Source organism: Rhamphochromis sp. 'chilingali' (assembly GCF_963969265.1).
Source record: "Rhamphochromis sp. 'chilingali' genome assembly, chromosome: 9".
Classification (NCBI taxonomy): domain Eukaryota; kingdom Metazoa; phylum Chordata; class Actinopteri; order Cichliformes; family Cichlidae; genus Rhamphochromis; species Rhamphochromis sp. 'chilingali'.
In genome coordinates, this window is record NC_137936.1 from 34,743,281 (window position 1) to 34,761,912 (window position 18,632).

General features: G+C 38.3%; 1 protein-coding gene across 1 annotated transcript; it reads right to left on the reverse strand.

Moving 5' to 3' along the window:
- Window positions 1–3,599: 3,599 nt before the first annotated feature.
- znfx1 (zinc finger, NFX1-type containing 1) lies at window positions 3,600–18,009 on the reverse strand. Its single transcript, XM_080891839.1, has 19 exons — window positions 17,903–18,009; window positions 16,984–17,070; window positions 16,071–16,879; window positions 15,402–15,636; window positions 14,879–15,231; window positions 14,526–14,705; window positions 14,283–14,389; window positions 13,203–13,441; window positions 12,951–13,082; window positions 12,546–12,694; window positions 12,140–12,283; window positions 11,929–12,046; window positions 11,338–11,570; window positions 10,229–10,368; window positions 9,555–9,687; window positions 8,831–8,998; window positions 7,091–7,201; window positions 6,840–6,935; window positions 3,600–6,633 (listed from the first exon to the last, which is right to left on the reverse strand). The coding sequence occupies exons 2-19, from the start codon at window positions 17,027–17,029 to the stop codon at window positions 4,180–4,182; spliced, it is 5,847 nt and encodes a 1,948-aa protein (XP_080747965.1). The 5' UTR covers window positions 17,030–17,070; window positions 17,903–18,009; the 3' UTR covers window positions 3,600–4,179.
- Window positions 18,010–18,632: the final 623 nt, after the last annotated feature.

Genomic DNA, 18,632 nt, shown 5'->3' on the forward strand with positions numbered 1-18,632 from the left:
TCAAGGTTAAAAAACAACAAGATTTTAACAGGATAATACAGCTGCTTGGAACATTTTAGCTTTTTACTTGTGTGAAGTGCATTAATCATTTTTTGTAAGATAACAAGTAAACTGGACAAGAATACAGTATTAATATTTGCTGCTGTATTGCCATGCAGCAACACATATTTTGGTATATATTTTATGACTGGCAGATTATCACGTTTGTGAATGATACATAACATTCTGCTGAATTAGACCCACTGCTTTAAGGCTTTCAGCATTTTTTGTTAGCTGACATTCTTCTAGAATAGAAGCAGGTCTTCACTGCAAGTATGATCATTTTTCTGGTAAGAAAACAATCTGTCTCCTTTGTGGATAACTTTGCAAAATGCTAAGCAAGCTTGTGCATCTCAAAACCCAACACCCAACATCTGCTTTGTAAATTTTAGTTGCAAGATTTATAATTTTCTCTCAAACTTAATAGAAATTAAGCATGCTGTAGCTGGTTGGTTTAAATGAATCATAATCATAAAGAGCTGCATTTAGATTTGCCGTAACTGATGAGGTGCTTGGGCGGAAATCTGAATTTAAATGACTTGGCTTTTGCAGCTCTGTATATGTTTCCACAATGAAAATGTACTTCCTGATGGTATTACATTTAAGAGCCTTAAGTCAAGACTGGCAAAGTATAAAGATAGCTTGTCAATCTAGCGCTAAAACAGAAACATTTATTCATATTTTCTGTCCCTTCACCATGTATCCTCGTTTTTTGGTTCCTTTTGTTTATTTTTTCTATTCCTTTCTGTCTGCCTAAATATCTTTCTCCCAATCACATTCGCTGGTCCAGTGGAGTGGAGGATCACTCAGAAATAGTCAGCTCCCTTCTTATCAAATCATGCCTATTCTCCCTCCATATCCTCCCGCTTTCTGTCTCTCTCATTTGTGCTCACTGTCTTCTTCCCTATATCAGCAGAGTCTCTGGTGGACTGGAAGCAGATCAGTCAATCAGTCCAGTGCAACCTCATCTAATATCATGTTATTCCTTTTGATTTTTATCTTCATCTGTGCTTCTAATTTCTGTATGAATGTTTATGTAACTTAGTTTCTCTCTTTGTGTGGCTTACTCTCTGGACTTAGATGGATATCATTCAAATCCAGTGGGAAAGGAATAGTTTGTTAACAGAGCCAAAAGACTAAGTCTGTCTACCACTGCAAACTAGAGAAAAAAGGTCTTGTAATCTCTTACTTTTGGTTGCAGATAAATGTTGAAGAAATTAGAGCCAGTGGAAGTGTAGAGGCAAGGAAGATAAGGCGATATTTAATAAAGTTGTGACTACTGTCTTTTATTTTGCAACAACCTGTGTTGAACCAACTTGTAAGGGCTGGAGGCCAGATGGACTCTGCGGATTATGACCTTCTGCACAAGTCAGAAATAAATTAAATGGAATGTTATTGGACAGAAATCAAAGTGCAGCACTTTTCAAAAAAAATATACAGTGTTACAGAAAACTGCAATTATTTAAAGAAAATGTCTGAGTAATTCCCCGGCTTTGTAAGATATGTGTAATAATTTCCATGAAGAAATATGTCGGAATTATGCAGTGCATTAGCAAAATTAAAAGACAACTTCTTTGGAGGACAAGCATGTAAACAGCCGCTCATTTATTATTTAACACAGAGACATGGTTCACAGCAGATAGAAAAGCTTGGAGGTTAATGCATGACACCAAAGACCAGCATTTTAGTAAATTTGCTTTAGATCTTTAACCAAAGGACTACGTTCGTTGTATACTCTATCTATGACACTTCATCACACACTATTTCTGTCTGGTGGGAACTTTGGACCACAACCTGCTTTACTGATGAAATGCCTGCAAGGGAACATTAATGAGCAATTTTCTGATAATACAAACCCATTACCCTTAGCCAGCATAATACCAACAGTTCATTCTGTGAACGTAAACCTTGTTGCATTTTCTCAGAAGTAGATTAATACCGAGTGTTTTTTTCCTCTCTGTTTGCATTTTAAATGCAAGGAGGTAAAAATGTATACTCACAAGCCAGCCATTTATTTAAAAATAAATATTTATATTTTGTTGAGTTAAGACAAAGGTTGCATATGGAATACAAATACCAGATTCATTTATTCACTTTCTTTACTCTGTTTTTTAACCATTTATCCAATTCAGGGTGGTGGGGTTTGGGGAGCTGAAGTCTATCCAAGCTGTCATGAAAAATGTATCATAGAAAATAATCCAACACAGAAAATAAATAAACTAAAATTACTAAATAAATGAAAAGTGATTTATTTAAAAAGCTGCCGAATGTTTCATATAACATTAAGACTATACAAATGTAATATTATCTTAGGAGAACTTTTCCTTTTTTCTCACATGGACTCTTAATTTTTAACTGCTCTTACAAAGACTTCAGACACTCTTTATCTTTGGCCTTGGGGATTCTTTGAAAACCACTATTTAAAATAGCCTTTCTGTATTGAATTTTCCTTGTCATTCAGTATACATTTAAGCTCTTGTTAAAATACACCATGTCAATCACTAATCTTTTACAATGTATTCAACAGTTAATTTTGACCAGATGCTGTGGTCACATCCTTGTCACTGATTTCTTCTGTGTCTAGTTCACATGTTCACAAGTGGCTTTCCAATTTATTCAGGCATTAAAAAAGATGCTATGTCAGTGCCGTCAATCTTGACCCATTCTAGTTCAAGTGCTCAAATTCAAGGCTTTACATGAACTGACACATTATCATTCGTGGCACCTTTGCTGCTTTACCAAGTCGTTAAACTCTGCAGTTTTTTTTCTCTTCTCAGTGATCAAACCACAAATTGTATGTTGGAAGGAGTGGTAGGGAACTCGGTAGTGTCTATTGCATGGGCAGACTACCTGGAACTCTGACAATAACATATTTTAAGGCCACCTGAAATGATAGATGAGGCAGTCCACCCTGTAGGATATTACCATTTTTCTCAGGTGCTGCCTTGCCATCCAGCTCTCTCTCATCCTGATGCTTGAATACTATAAATACGGAAAGAGTGGCAAGCTTTTAAAGTTTGCTCAATTTTAACACTTGTCTTGACAGCAGATTTTTGTTGTTTTTTTCACCCTGCAGACAGCACAGTTTGCATTGGAGCTGTTTTTGTGACAAGGACGCATTCATCATGTAATAAAGTGATGCAAGCTGTTACAAAACATCAAATTGAAACTCAGCAACTGTGAGTCTTGTATAGTAGTGAAAAGGAATTGCAGCTATTTTAGGGTTGTTTTTATCACCTTCGCTGCCAATGATGTCCTGTTATAGACGCAAATGTTTAACGGTTGTATGTTTGTTTTAATGATGAGGAGAAACGTTTTGTTGTTTTCCTTTCATGCATCAGTTAGGTAATAGTTAAATGATATTTTTGCAGGATGGCAACTGAAAGTGACTAAGAACATTTTTTTTCATATATTTTTACTTGAATGTGTCTTTTTATGTAGCATAACAAGTACACTTGTTAATCACATTTGCTGAGCTTATTTCTCTGAGCCTATGGAGACCTATATAAAAATAAAGACAACAAGAACACGTTTGTATTTACAGACATTTTAATCTCATATGAACAAGCATTAACCATAATAACTATCAAGTCACTATTCACTGTTATTTTACAGTGTTTTACTGCCACCTGTTGTTAAGCCATAATGCAACTGGTACTTAATGGAGTCCTGAGCAACCAAAGACTCACCAAGTTTAGCATTATGAACTACCATCTATTATTTAATCTGTAATTTACAAAGCATTTAAAAATAAACTACTACTCATCATGTTTAGAATAGCAATACTGCATGATATATGTTCATAACTGAAGGTGGCAAGACACATGTTGACATACAAGCATAAAATATTTGCCAACATAAAATCTACATTTTCAAGAAAAACGTTTCAAAAGTACAGTTCATGCAAGAAAAATATGGTCTTATTAAAAGCTCTCTGCCTAATCCATCTCGTAGGTGCCATAAAGTAAAACAGTAAAAAGTAAAATTATGCTATTTTCCTTTGCCAAGTTATTTACACTGAGTACACTGACTTTAGTTGAGGCCCTTGTTTAAGTAAATCCACAAACTTTTGTCACTCATACATGTTCCAGCTAAGAGTCAAGGGTGGAAAGAAAACAACAGGCTTTTCTAAAATGGCTTTTAGAAGTCAAGTAGATTAAAGTTTAGAAGGTTATTGGCTTCAGACCAAGCAGGGTGCTGTGCCCCATCCATCTCTGAGGCAACTTGGTTGTCACTTGCAAGTATATGGCTTTGCCCACCAATAGTAGCATTACAATCAGGACAATGTCTGCTCTCCATAGCCCCTCCACACTCTGTGATAAGATAGACATGGCCATTTGGACATTTGTACCAGTGTCCAGGTCGCATTTTCATGGCTGAGACAATCATCTTTCTTTCCTCGTCACTGATCCCCAAGCCACTGAGTGGAAACATCTCATCTAGTTTCTTCATGGCTTCCTTCACTTTTTGCTCATCTTGCTCAGTGAATTGACCCCACGTTTCCAAAATATCTCTTATTTTTTGTACGTCTGATTGAATTTGATCTATTTGTCTCCTCTCATTTGCCAAATGGCAACGAACATTCAGTTCAGCCAGGAGACTGAGTCTCTGTAGCTCTCTCTGCAAATCAAAGACCTGCTGGTCTGTGAATTTTTGGTGGTAGCTATTGAGCCAACACACAAACTCTGCAACATTCTTCGAGAACTTGTCGCGATCCATGTCCATCATGTCTTTCTTCTCAATCTTCAGAAGCTTCTGAACTCTTATTAAGAAATCCATCTTGTTTTCCACTACCCATAGATCATTTGGTGTGAGGTAGGGTTTTTTCAGACTTTCTTTGATAAGTATATATTCCTTTTGGTCATCCATTTCATAGGTTCGACGGTTTTCACGCAACTGAGTTCGAAGTGCTTTCCTCTTTTTTTCAATATCTGACTGCTGTCCATTTATCTTCTCCTTTACCATCTCTATCTCTTCCAGACTGCGGTTGATCTGAGATCCGTAGCGCAGATTATTTCTGATCGGAGTACGACACTTGGGGCATTCCTTTAGTTTTATGGCCACCTGCTCTACTTCATTTGCCTGGTTGTTATCATCCATACCCATATATATGTCCATAGCTGTGTACTCAATGATGTGTTTACAATCCTCCAGCTGAATGAAGTAAGCGTCTGGCTCATTTTCAGTGCCAAAGAAAATCTCTGTGACGTCATCGTGGTGACAGATGCGGCATTTACTTGGACATTTGTCTCCGCACAGTCCAATGCACGGGTGGCCACAACCTAGGGTCTTGTTGCAGGGTTCAGTGCATGGTGGGCGATCACATGGCTCATAGCAAAGCTTATTGCAGCGATGGTGAGCACACTGCCATGCACAGGGCTCTCTACAAGGAGCACATGGCTGCCCACATGGCTTCATGCACTTACTGTGGACACAGCAATTCTCACAAGGTCTCTGACAAGGAGGACAATCACCAGTGCAAGGTTCCTTGCACTGGTGAGAGCAGATGAGGAGACGTTCACATTTGTGATAACAGGCAAAGTGGAAGCGTCCCTGAAAACATTTGCCGCATGTACCACGGCAAGCATGTCCACATTTTAGCTGGTGCTCACATGGGGCCTTACATTCAGCCTTATCGATGCAATCTTTGTAAAAGCATGCATCTTCCTGGGTGTGTCCACACCTAAGTTTTAAGATGACCTTTACCTTGCACTTACTGGTGCATGGTAACCCACAGACTGACTCACATGGATGTTCACAGCTGAGCAACTTCTGGCAAGGCTCCTGGCATGTAAATGTGTTTGGGTCCTGGTGACAAGGAATCATTTGTGTGTGTTGACACTTGGGTATGATCTTCTCAACCTTTACTGGACAGTTCTTTGGGCATTCTTTATGGCATAGAAGTGTGCATTTGTGTCCCATATCACATAAAATCTTCTCACACTTTTTGACACACTTATACTTCTTGTGCTCTGGGTCATATGGATGACAGACCCTAGTACAAACGTGGCCACAGTCTAAACGGAACTGGCAAGGCTGGGTGCAGCCTCCCTCGGGTGCTTGGCTGAAATCGTCAGCATTTGATACTTTTACCTCTCGATCTGGATGATTCTGACAGCACAGAGTCAGAGCCTTTCCAACCTGATCCTTCTCTCTCAAGGTGTGGAAGATTTTGCTCCACAGTTTGACTTGGTCCAGCATCACGCTGTTGCCAATACAGTAGAGACCTTTCTTGGCACGTGACAACGCTACACAGACACGATTGGAAATGTTCAAGAAGCCAACTTTAGACTGTCGGTTGCTACGGACAAGCGACAACAATACAATGTCATTCTCTTCTCCCTGGTACTTGTCTACTACATGCACTTTGACACCTGCAAACTCCTTGGCTGGCATATGTTTACGCAGACAGTGGAGTTGGCCAGTATAGGTCGTGAGGATGGTAATTTGCTCTGGTTTGTAGTCTTGCAAGAGAAAGTGGCGACAAAGAGCTACAACAAACATTGCCTCATGACGGTTCTGATGGCTTTTTCCATCTCTGATTTCTTCTTCTAGGTGGTTGTGGTCCACAAAGTACAAATTGGTCTTTAGGCCCTGTAAATAAACATTTAATAAACACATTCCACATTATTCTTTTATATTCATCATATTATATTTTTTATCCTGTATTCTAGATATTGTATGCACAGCCTAAATTAGATTTGAGACTTAAGATGCATTTGAAAGTCTAGAGTAGTAAAGTTTTTTAAAAAATCCTTGCATGCAGGAGGCACTGCAGGAGAGCAAACAAAAACATGTACCTTGATGTTTTCGTACTCCAACACAGAAGGATGGTTTTCTAACTCTGTGTAGATGTGTGGGGTCAGAAGACGGGCAATTTCTGGCCTCATACGATGCTTAAGAACAAACAAAAATAAGGACCATAGATGAACAAATCGCATAGAGATATTGAGATATATATCTTACTGTCTTTAACTGCATAAAGATGTCTACAATTTAATGACTGATCCTGCAAGAAGATGAGAGAGCTAATATATGCAGAAAAACAAACCTGGTAGTTCAGTCTGACAAAAGGCAGTCCCATGTTCACTAATCTCTCAAACATGGACATCTCCAGGTTGAAGTTCTTAGCGAGTTCATATACTGTGGCACTAGGGCGCAGCTAAAGGAGAGGGAAAAAAAACACTTGTTTATCATATGCATTGAAAGGTAAGTTAACATTAGACATCAGGTAATGCCTATATTTACATGAAACCTGTTAAATACCTGCCTATTTCAAGGCATTGCCTTCTGTTATTCCAAAAATAACATTACGACTTCTTTTTCTAGACTTTAAATGCAATGCACAGAGCAACATCATGCAATCTAAGTGAAGAAAAGAGCACTGAGTTTCCTAGCCATAGGACCAGGAGCATCAGACATAATTACTAATGAACAGCTGTTAAATAGTTCCTAGCCATTTGTAAGCACCATAAATACAAATATGGGAAACTATAAATGAATAAAATAAATATTCTTATATGGGTGTGTATTTGGATGGGAGTATAGAATGCATGCAAATGCACTCTAACTTTCTTTTGCTGTCGTTTTAGTTTTGCTTGTATGTATGTATTTGTGTATGTGTGTGTGTACGTATGTGTGCGTGTGTGCAAACCTAATTTAGCTAGAGGACAGAGCGTGATTGTGCATGTATGTGGGAGTGGTGTGGGGGAGGCAAGACAAATTCTAGTATAAATGTGAAGCATTGTGTTCTGCTCGATTCAACACCAAACCTGCGATTAATGACCAGCACAACAATGCCAGGCCTTATTTTACTTGGACAGTGTGATCCATCTACCTTACCTGCACAGATTCAAGTTTATGTTCCACAAATATAATGCTTTAATACTTGCCTCTAGAGTAAAAATAACTGCTATCGACTAACACTAATATGTGTCACCAGGATACCTTATCTAGTTTGTTCATTTGTTCTTTTTCACCACTTACTTAATTTGGTAAATTACAATATGAATAAACTAGAAAATATAACTATACTATAACTACACAAATAATTTTATCCATATACTTTGATCATGTGTAGCACATTAAATACTATTTAATGTGCTACACATGAGGTTCCATACTATTATGTTAATCTGATGTACATGATATAAAGAAGTATAATGATAAGGTGTAAAAACTGCCATTTATTTCCAACTCTGGGTTGCAAGAAGGTCACTCTTTAAGTCAACTTCATTTAAATTCCATTACTAAACTTTTAGTACAACTGCATGGAGCGCACGCTTGTTAGCATAGTCAAATGTACACCCTATGTATGCAGATTCATAAATAAACATGAATAAACAGGGACACTAAGCAAATGTTAGTTTTTGATAGTTGTTGCACAGCAAGAATATACCAGAGCTGAATATTGAGATGTGTGATAGAGTTTTGTGTAGCTGTGATCACATGCTGCAGATTGGTAGACAGGCTGTCTAGCCATATGTCCTTGGCAGGCCCCGACAAGTTGTTGTATAATAGCCTCCTGATGTCCAGGATATCACTGCGTACTCTTCTCTATCTCTTGTAATAGCTAGTATTTTTTTTTTTGCTACCTTCAAGGCAACACACATAAAGATATAGAAAAGCACAGAGCATCTCATAATATGCTGTCTTTAAATTTTCATGTTACAACTGTGCCTTGTTAAAAACACATATAGTGATCCAAAAATAGTCAAGCAGAGTTAATAAACCTTGCAAGTCTCCTAAGTGCTCAGGAAACATCGCCTTGTTTGTCTGTGTCAGGTCTTACCTGTTGGTGGTCTCCAATCAGAATAAGGTGTTGGCATGCTCTGCTCAATGTGGTGATGGTGTGGGCTTCAAGAACCTCTGCAGCCTCTTCTACAATCACCAGACGTGGACGCACTTCCTGCAGGGTTTGACGAAACTTTGCTGCCCCTGTTGTTGTCATGCCAACAACCTGGTGGACAGAATATTTGTTTTTTTTAAAGAGACAAGTTGACCTGAATTTGCTATTTATTTTTGTTGACTGTTAGTGCATAAGGTAGATATCAATCCTATACAAATGTAAAGCTGGAGTCTGTTGGATTAACATAAAGACTGGAAACAGTGGGAAGCAGCTTGTCTGTTTCTGTAGTTGTTTAACAGTTGGATTCTTTATCGCTTGTAGCCTCAGTCTGTTCATATGGCCACAGGTGCTATTGGGAAAAGTTTTAAAACTTTGTAACTAACCAATAGGTTACATTACTGTAACATTACTGTCACTTCTTGGATTACCAGGAGAAATTCTGCTCTCTTCTACTATTTTTAAATGGAGGCACAGAAGAAAAAACTTTGGATAATATACAGTTTTTTTCTCTTGCACAAAGATGCTTGCCACAAAATCTGGGCAAATGAAACCAAAAATAATTTATCTGTTAATGTTAGTTAAAATAATTTATAATAAATCTGATAAATTCTATATAATTTATGGTTAGGATTTTTAAAAGGAATATGCTAATTAATATATTCTGTACCGTGGCTTTGTTGAGGAGACAGAGACTTTCATGCCGTTTTACATCAGCCAATCTGTCCACTGCATTCTGGTACGCTTGTTCAGATAGCAGGGCTTTTTCACGAAGCTCCGTCCTGTAGCGTGCCACCCACAACCTGAAAACACAAAGCCAATATGAAATAGTAAAACACTGAACTGACTGAAAGAGCCATGCAGAAGCCCTAAGATTATTATTGTTTTAATCTGAAATAACATGGAGCAAGAGCAAAAATATATAGTATGATTGACTAATATCTCTTCATTACTAATACAGCATATTTAAACAATTAAACAATTTAAACAATATACTGTTTGTGTCTTCAATTCCCTGTTTGTTAGTTTAAATGAGAAATAAAACTGTGTACACAGTTCTTTCAGTCCTGATTTTACAGTAATAGAAGACTAGATTTACATCTTGGCTTTCTGCTGTGATAAAATCCTAAGAGATACATTTTCTTAGTGATTACTTGATTTAATTATACACAGTGGGAATATACGAAGGTAGGTCAGGGAATAGAAAGAGTGTAAAATAAAAGGGGAATTAAGAAAGAAGGAAAGAGGACAGAACTGTACAGAGAATGCAACAGAAGGAAAGAGCCAGAAAAAAGGTACATAGTAATAAAAGAAAAGAAACGTTGAACACGGATGCAGACATACCGATAGAGCTTCCATCTGTCTTGCTGACTAAGAGTCCAAACATCAAACACGTTATCTTCCTCTCTTTCAGTCATAGCTGAGGTCTTCCCAAGTTCGTTTCTGATTTTTTTCTTCATCTTTTTCCTCTGGTCTCGTTGGAACTGTATTGATCAGGATGGTAAAAAACATTATAACCTTCTGAACCTCAGTTAACTAAGTGATGAATTCATATTATAAAGTAGATTTTGTATTATTTTTTGTTGTTTTCTTTTTTCTTTTTGTAATAAGTTGTCATAGTGTGCACTAGATACTGGATACTGGAGTTAGAGACATGGTTACATTGACTGACAGATGTTCTGACACAAGCATCTGGAGCTGATTGTTATCTTTTAGACCTCACCTCTTCTAACTACAATCACTGAACTAGATTTCTACACTTAGTTTATGCAGTTGATTGTTCTTGGAGCATTTTAATGTAAGTCTCTGACTAATATTATGGTTTGCTGTTGAGGGCAGACCATCTAAGAAGTTTGTGCTTCAATTTTGGTGAGTGAAATTCTAATGTTTCATTAGTCTGTTGAGCACTAATTAGCTGATGTGCCTGAGCACTGCACATAGGAAATTGAAACTAACTTCCTAGCATTAGGCGATAATTTAGTACTCTAACCTTTCACCTAAACATGGTAACTTCTGCCTCTCCAGAATAACAGCATGCGGGAGACAAAAACACTACCACTGAATCTTGTAAATGCAAGACCCTAAACCAAAAGCCCAAACTGCTGGGTGACTTATAGTAACTATGTCCATCTTTTACAATGCCTGAGAAATCTTTCTCCTGAAGCTTTTGGTTATTACACTTACACAGTATTCACAGTAACATGCCAAGTCCTATACTTATCATCAACAAAGGGAAACCTGAAACTGCCATCTACCAAACATGGATGTAAATAACATATTGTATGCTGTGGACTTAAGATGTAAATATACTTCCATTGGTCAGATGTTGATTTAATGTAAGCATATCCTTACATCAGACTCCACTCAGTCTGCTATGGTTCTACATCAATGTGCTCTTAGAGAAATGATAAACTCATTACGATCACTGCACTAAACCCTTCAATTAAATTTACCTTAAATCCTTCTTCACTCTGCCCAGCCTGTATTTTAACTTTATCCAGGTTCATAGCAAGCATGAGATCCTCGACTTCTCTGACAGCATCCTGCATTTCTTCCTTCTTTCTGGCATCTCTAATGCCTCTGGGACCAAAGTTGTCTTCAATAATCCGCTCTGCCTGGATCAGATCTGCCTCCTCAGCGATTTCAATGAGGTCCTCTTCTTCATCCACCTCCATTGATACTTTTTCTATATGTTACCCATTCAGAGCAACAGAATGGGTCAGAATGACAATTCTTTCAAACACCACAACAAATGCACATATTTCTTTTTTTATTGACACCTCATAAAGTGAAATAATTCTATTTTCAGCATGCTCAGCATATGGTATTTATGCTATTCAACATACTGTATGTGCATGATAAAATGTTTATAGTCTTCACTGACAGCAATTGCTGATCTGAAATGACTGTGACAGCAGTTTTAAGTTTAGATTTAATGCTCATGTTGGTGTTTTGGAACCTTAAGTGTTTACATTAGATGAAAGTCAGTTATTAAATAATCTTTCACTTGTTCAGTTGAGCACTGCTTAGAGTAAAAGTCTTACCATCATTTCCATTCGCATTCTCTGTCTCCCTCTGCAGGAAGACAGTGGAACCCAAACCCAACCACTCCATCATCAGGTTGGGCTTCTTCTCATTCCAGGTCTGAAATTCATCCATTGCCTACAAATCATTTCAAACTCATGAGTTTGGACTCATTCTGTCAAGCTCATTTCATATGCATAAAATGTGAATTTCTTATTCAGAATGACTCACAGGGGGGCGATGCAGGCTGTCCCAGTGTTGGCGCAAGATGAACTTATGTAAGAAGATTTCCCTCAACACACCTCTCAAAGAACATTCCAACTTTATACTCTGTTCCTCGATCTCCCTCTCCTCTTCACACAGCTCCCAGTAAACCTGTTAAGCAGGTGAGCAAGCCACACAAAGCAAAAAGAATGATTGTGTGATCATTGACAAAAAAAAAAAACGAATAAGCGCAATAGAAAACCTATTAGATAAACAAAAGATGTTTAACAGGAAACAAAAGGCATTTACTTAAACCTGTTTCATCTTTTTATATATTCTGAGTCTTTTTCTTCATCTTTTCTGTGAACAAAAGGAATACACAAGGAGCATTTTAAAATAAGATTCAAACTGCAGTTCACCTGCAAGAGCTCACCTGATTATATGCATTACGCAGATGACCGGGCAGTGTTCGTCTGAAGTTAGGTGAATGGGTCAGCTCCCTCAGATTGAAACGCTTCAGGATCTCACTGTTGCTGCGACCTCCAACTCTCACTATGCCATCTTTTAAAAATTTATGAATACCTGAGATACAGAGTTAAAATAAATGCATGTCACATCCCAGAACACTGAAAGCTTTTTTTGCATTGCATTGTCCATTCCAGGAAACAGACCAGAAGGATAAATAATTAAATATAACCTGAAGTAGAGGTCTGTGGCCTTTTAGTGAATGCAAATACACTTGACACATAAGATTCTTTGTACCTGAAATTGAAACATCCTCTTCCATGACAAGTGAGCAAACCAAGCGTGTTATTACGAAGCAGCTGTCGGTGCTTACCCTCAAGGAACTGATCCAGGGCGTGGTTGGTGTAACACACAACCAGCATCGGAGCCATGTCAGGTTGATCTCTCCAGAGTTCCTGGTTGGTCAAGAGTGCCTGAGCAATCTTTAGACCAACGTAGGTTTTTCCTGAGGCCAAAAAACATGTTGATTTTTGCTAGAGAAAACTTAACTTTGCACTTCTTAAAATTCTGTCATTCAACAAATAAAAATGAAAAACTCACTAACAATGGTCTTTCAATTTCTTACCTGTGCCTGGAGGTCCTTGTATGATAGACAGTTCTTTTGTGAGGGCCAGCTGGAAGGCTTTCATCTGAGACTCATCCAGACCCAACTCCTCCATCCTTGGCCAGGCCTCTGCCTTCAGACTGTGAAAGGGCCGTATTCTGGCCTTGTAGTCAGGGTCAGCAACAGATGACAAGTCATAATTATCATTTCTTCGAAGATAAGCTGGCGGTTGGACATCTGTCTTGCATTCCACAATGTACCTGAAAGAATTAAAGATCCTTAGTAATATATTTCTTTAAAGAAAATCTCTCCCTAAACAATTAAATCAGCATTTTAATATCGCAAGGACTTTTGCTTAACTACAGAAACTGTGCTGTTAAAATCAGGTTTCAACGGTCAATGGGAACTTTCAGTTGTCAACGGTAACTTTATTGTCCCCAATGGGAAATTGATTTGCAGTCTGTCCATACACAGAGAGAAAAAAACAAGCAAAAAACACCCCAAAAAAGCCCAGACAGAACAGCCCAGATTTTATCATCAACAAAGTGCAGTGTGCAATGGTAACAACCCTTATGGTTTAGTGGTATTAACCATGATAATAGCAGCAGCAAAAGACACTCTATGTCTCTTGGTCTTCACTGCAGGCACTTACATGAGTTTTCCTAGTTTATTTGTCAAACTAGTCAAGTGTGGCAAAACCCTTGACACCCTTTTTATGTTGTAGTTCTGAGAGAAAAGGTTTAATGGAGTTTCATTTAAAGATACTGCTAGGCAACAAATATAAAACAATATTTTTTCAGTATTTGTTAAGGGTACTGAAGGTGATGTCAATATTTGAAGTATTGAAAAGATCCATATGTAAAAGTTTTTGGGGAATTGTGAGATGATATGATAAATTAAAGTGAATGCAGAATTTACTTTGACACTTTTACGCCAAAAACCGCTGTCAAACCCTTCTTGCTACTATTTTCTCACTCAAAACTCCTTTAAAAATATTTGTGGTGTTAATTGTTTTGAAATAACTTTTGGATTATATTAAAAAAAAAAACCTTGACAGTAAAATCTGAAAGTCCAGGGCAGCACATTGACACACATCCTTACCTTTGAAAGGGCAAATCATCCTCCTTCTGCTCCTGTAAGCCCTCTAGAACATACCGATAAGCCTCAAAGTAGGCAGTGGTCTCGACCATCAGAAACACTCGATCTTTCTGTGATTTTAAAAAAACACATTTTGTTCTTTGTATTTCTGTTTCAAATGACCACAGATATTTCTTACATTTATGCAAAGAAACTGAATGCATCATGCCCATTTTAACATATGGTGCAAACAATGTATTACTCTACCTCAATTCTTGCCAGCTTTAACCTGCTCTCCTCTGTAAATGTAATCTGGACCTGTCCTTCCTGCAGATGTTCAGGGTCTCGATCTGACACTGTGGCAAACAGGAAGCTCTCGAAGTTATCACTTGACAGGCATACCAGGGAGCCATAAAGCAATCTCTTGGAGTTCTGCCAGCGTACAAACTGTGGGTAAAATGGACATCCTGTTAGTAATATACATGTTTATATATGTCTTTACATTTGCCATTTAAATAGTGAATGACCAGTGTATGTATTAACACATCAGTGACACAGAATATACTTTACTGCATCATTCAAATGCCATTTTACAAAGACATCAACAACCAGAAGCTAACCTTAAGTGGCTGTGCGTCAAACTGGACAATGTAGGCAATGCCAGTGTGTGTGCATTTGGGCACCACTAGCTGTGTGTCAAAATATATTCTGATATCATCAAAGCGCTTTGTCTTTAGTGGGCTGTTGGTCCTTCCGATATCTTTTTGGTTCTGGAGCAATTGCTGAATCCCCTCACGCAGTGGTCGCACAAAGTCCTCTCTGAGCAGCCGGAAGTGTGTATCAAGGTAGAGGTGGGTGTTTGTGTAGCTCTGGGAGGTAATGTTAGGTCTAAGGAAAGGCCTATGCTCCTGTCGGAACTCCTGTGGAGTTGGGTAGATTGGTATGGTCCTGAAATCCTGTTGATCTTCTTCATCTAGGTTAGAAATGTGGAAGTATTAATAACTGTCCGATCTATACTAACATTTCAAAACCTTACAAAAAGATTTTTTTTCTGGCCAACTGCATGGTATTTGCTTCAGGACAGTCTATCCAAATATGTGAAAACAAAGTGATTCAGTAGAAATATCTCCAAGAGCCAGTTACCTGGGTTACCACCACCAGAGGGCAGGAATGCATATGTGTCTCTGTCTGAGCGCAGGGTACCCTCTCTTGCTCTATTCTGGAGGTGTGTGATCAGGTCCTGAAGTTGCTCCACACTTTCCTCAATTTGAGGCTGAAAGTCCACACCTGATGCCCTCAGGCTGTTAATGGAGGCTTGGAGCAGTGTCAGTAACAAACTCACTGTATGAACCGAACTAGCAGGGAAGATGTTAAGCACCTAATAAACATAACAAGGAAAAAAGAATTTAGCTACTTTAAAACTGTTAATAAAAAGCACAGGAAATAAAAACAGAAATGCCTAAATAAGGTTTGTTTACATCTATGTAATCTGATTTTCTCAATAACTGTATCTTTCATTATGCCTTTTTCTCTTTGCACACAGGAAAAATAAAAATAAATGTGATTTATATATTACACTATCATTCCCACTGCACTGTATGTACATATAAAAAAATCTCACTGGTCTGTATTTTAGTGTATTAAGTACATTACAGTATACACACTGTTTGTACATAGTAAAATTACCCTTGTACTTTATTGCTTCATCTATTGAGCAATGTCCTCATATGTTTTTCAGATATAAAATCAATTATCCTTCAGCTGAATTTCCTATGTTTTGTCAAGTTTTCTATGTTTCATCAGTTTATTTACCTGTGAGAGAATCACCAGGATATTTTCCAGATGCTGTGGGTATTGTGCTCTGCAAGCAGGTTTGCTATCTGACACCATCCCCACAAGATAGTGGGGTAGAGAGGTGCAGAAGAACCCTGAATCTTTTATAATGCCAGCCAGGTGCTGCTGAGTGCCTCTGTCTGTCCTTGATTTAAAGGCTTTACTCAGCACCAAGCAAATGAGTTCAATAAGATCCTGCCTTATTTTGGTCTCACTGAGGAGATCTTTCACAGAAGGATGTGAGGACATGGTAATGGCCACTACAGATGGGTCTTTTAGAGAGAGTTCTTCCAGCGCTTTAAAGCCCAGTCCTCGGCCCTGTGGTGGCCTAGCTGTGCTGGCAGAATTTGATCTCCTTCCATTTCTATCTTGCCTGTCTCCCTCAACATCTCTTCTTTCACCCCTCCAACCTTCTCTTCTGTCTCCACGTTCTTCTCTCCCTGCCATCCCTATTCTCGCTCCTTGTCTAACAACTGGACCTGCTTCTGGGTTTCTTCCTACTTCTGATCTCCATCTCGCTGCACCTTCCCATTCATTTCTATCTCTTCCAGCACCTCTTTGTCTGCCTCCCCTTTCTGTATTGCGGCCCACCTCTGTTGCTCCTCTTCTTCTACCTCTCTCTGCACCTCCTCCTGCTCCACCACCTCTTCCCCTTCCTCTCCCACGCAGCTCTTCACTATCTCTTTTCCTTTCCTCCCTTTCACCTTGACTACTCCCATGACTTTGTGCTCCCCTTTGTCTTCTCCTTCCACCTCGACGAGCATTCTCACTTTGGACAGTATCAGTATCTAGGGGAAAAATAACATTTATGTAATGAGACTAAAGTAACTAATTTTAGTTGCCAGATTTTCTCAGTTTGTTATGTGACTGCCATCACATACTGTATAATTACCATTATTAGGTCCGCTTCTCCCAGTCATTAACATCAAGCTTTCCATGGTTGTGCATGTGGTAGATGATGAAGTTAAGACCAGTAACACTGATGATTTAATAGTGAGAGGAAGGAGAAGAACTACATTTAAACACAATGCAACAATACAATGATTTAGAAATTTTGCCACGAGTCTATTAAAATAGAAAACACAACACAGCACTGATTGAGGAACAGTGATTACTTTCACTCTCTATCACTGGGTCATAACTTGTAGTGAGTCAGCCTCAGATAGAAAGGATGTTCTCATTGATTACATCAGTAAAATCTGGGGGAATCAAAGCTAATAGAGTTCATGGATGAATGGATATATGTGTGTGTGTGTGTGTGTGTGTGTGTGTGTGTGTGTGTGTGTGTGTGTGTGTGTGTGTGTGTGTGTGTGCAACACGCGCGCGCGTGTTTTGCGACTATATTTCAATGTCCATCGTTATAGGATTGTTGGTGTGCGCTATAAACGAAACGTGCCATATTTGTTTTATTCTAATGTTGTCCATTGCACTGTATTCGTATGAAATGCAAATTCTTCCCTCTGCAGGATATTGCCCGACAGGTTTCCTTTTTCAAGAAATGATTCAGAGGTTTACACCGCAAGTCTTAGTCACGGATGTGGCAATAATAACACTCCACAGGCTGGCTGCCCTCCAAACAAGCTATACCATTCATATTGCCTTTTATTTGTCTGTCTGTCTGTCTGTCTGTCTGTCAATGACTTTACATGTCGTGTGCTATATGACTTGCAATTTTAGCTATCAGTTCGCATCACTGTTCTCAGTGTACACGCTATTATTATTTACTAAATAAGAAAATACAATAAGACAAATAACTCTGTATCCTAAACACTTCCTAGATAAGCGATAGCCTAAGAAAAGAACGAACTTACCAAGCGTGACATCCGACCAACATGAATATTTTCCTGGTCAAACTTTGTCTAGCCGTCTCTCATTCGGTCTGTGCGCAAGCTCATCGCAGCCTCTTCTCCGGCTGTCGACTTCAGCAACCTGCTATTTAAGTGCTTTGTCATTTTCGTTTTCGTTTCTCCAGAACTAACACCCCACCTAGAAGACAGAATGGATTTGTCCTTTTATCCTTGACTAAAGATAGAGCGAGCATTAAATTAATTGAAAAGCATGACTATCTAGGACCACGTAAAATTTAGGTTTATTTTAATGTGATATTGGACACACATGTTATTATTTTTAAATAAATGAAACAGGAAGCACTGTATTGCATAACTATGGAAGTCTAGCCTAGTTAACAGTAATAACATCCTAAGTAATAAGTAGCTAGAATAGACTGCGGGTTTTTATAGCGTTGTATTTTTTTCATCTTTGATCACATTTAATTCTTATATTTGTTATAAACGCATCCCATTCCAAATTAGGCCTGCTTAAGTTTATCATTTACTTAAAAAAAGATTTTAGACAGCACCACAATCTCTCAGAATTGTTTATAATTTTTATTATTATCATTATAAATTGGTTGTTAAGTCATAATTTTATATCAAGGAAAATACTGTTCCACACAGTTTGCAGACAGTTCTAGTTTATGTATTATATAAACCCGGTAGATAAGTATTGCCTGATGTTTTGTTTTTTTTGTTAGTGTTTTCC

What these genes read in the sequence shown, in the direction of transcription:
- znfx1 (XM_080891839.1), bottom strand. Translation starts at nt 17,029, where the DNA reads ATGGAAAGCTTGATGTTAATGACTGGGAGAAGCGGACCTAATAATG. An exon ending in AGAGTGAAGAAGGATTTAAG is followed by an intron (nt 10,369 to 11,337) that starts GTAAATTTAATT and finishes TGATCAATACAG; the next exon opens with TTCCAACGAGACCAGAGGAA. An exon ending in TGGAGTACGAAAACATCAAG is followed by an intron (nt 6,634 to 6,839) that starts GTACATGTTTTT and finishes GTTTATTTACAG; the next exon opens with GGCCTAAAGACCAATTTGTA.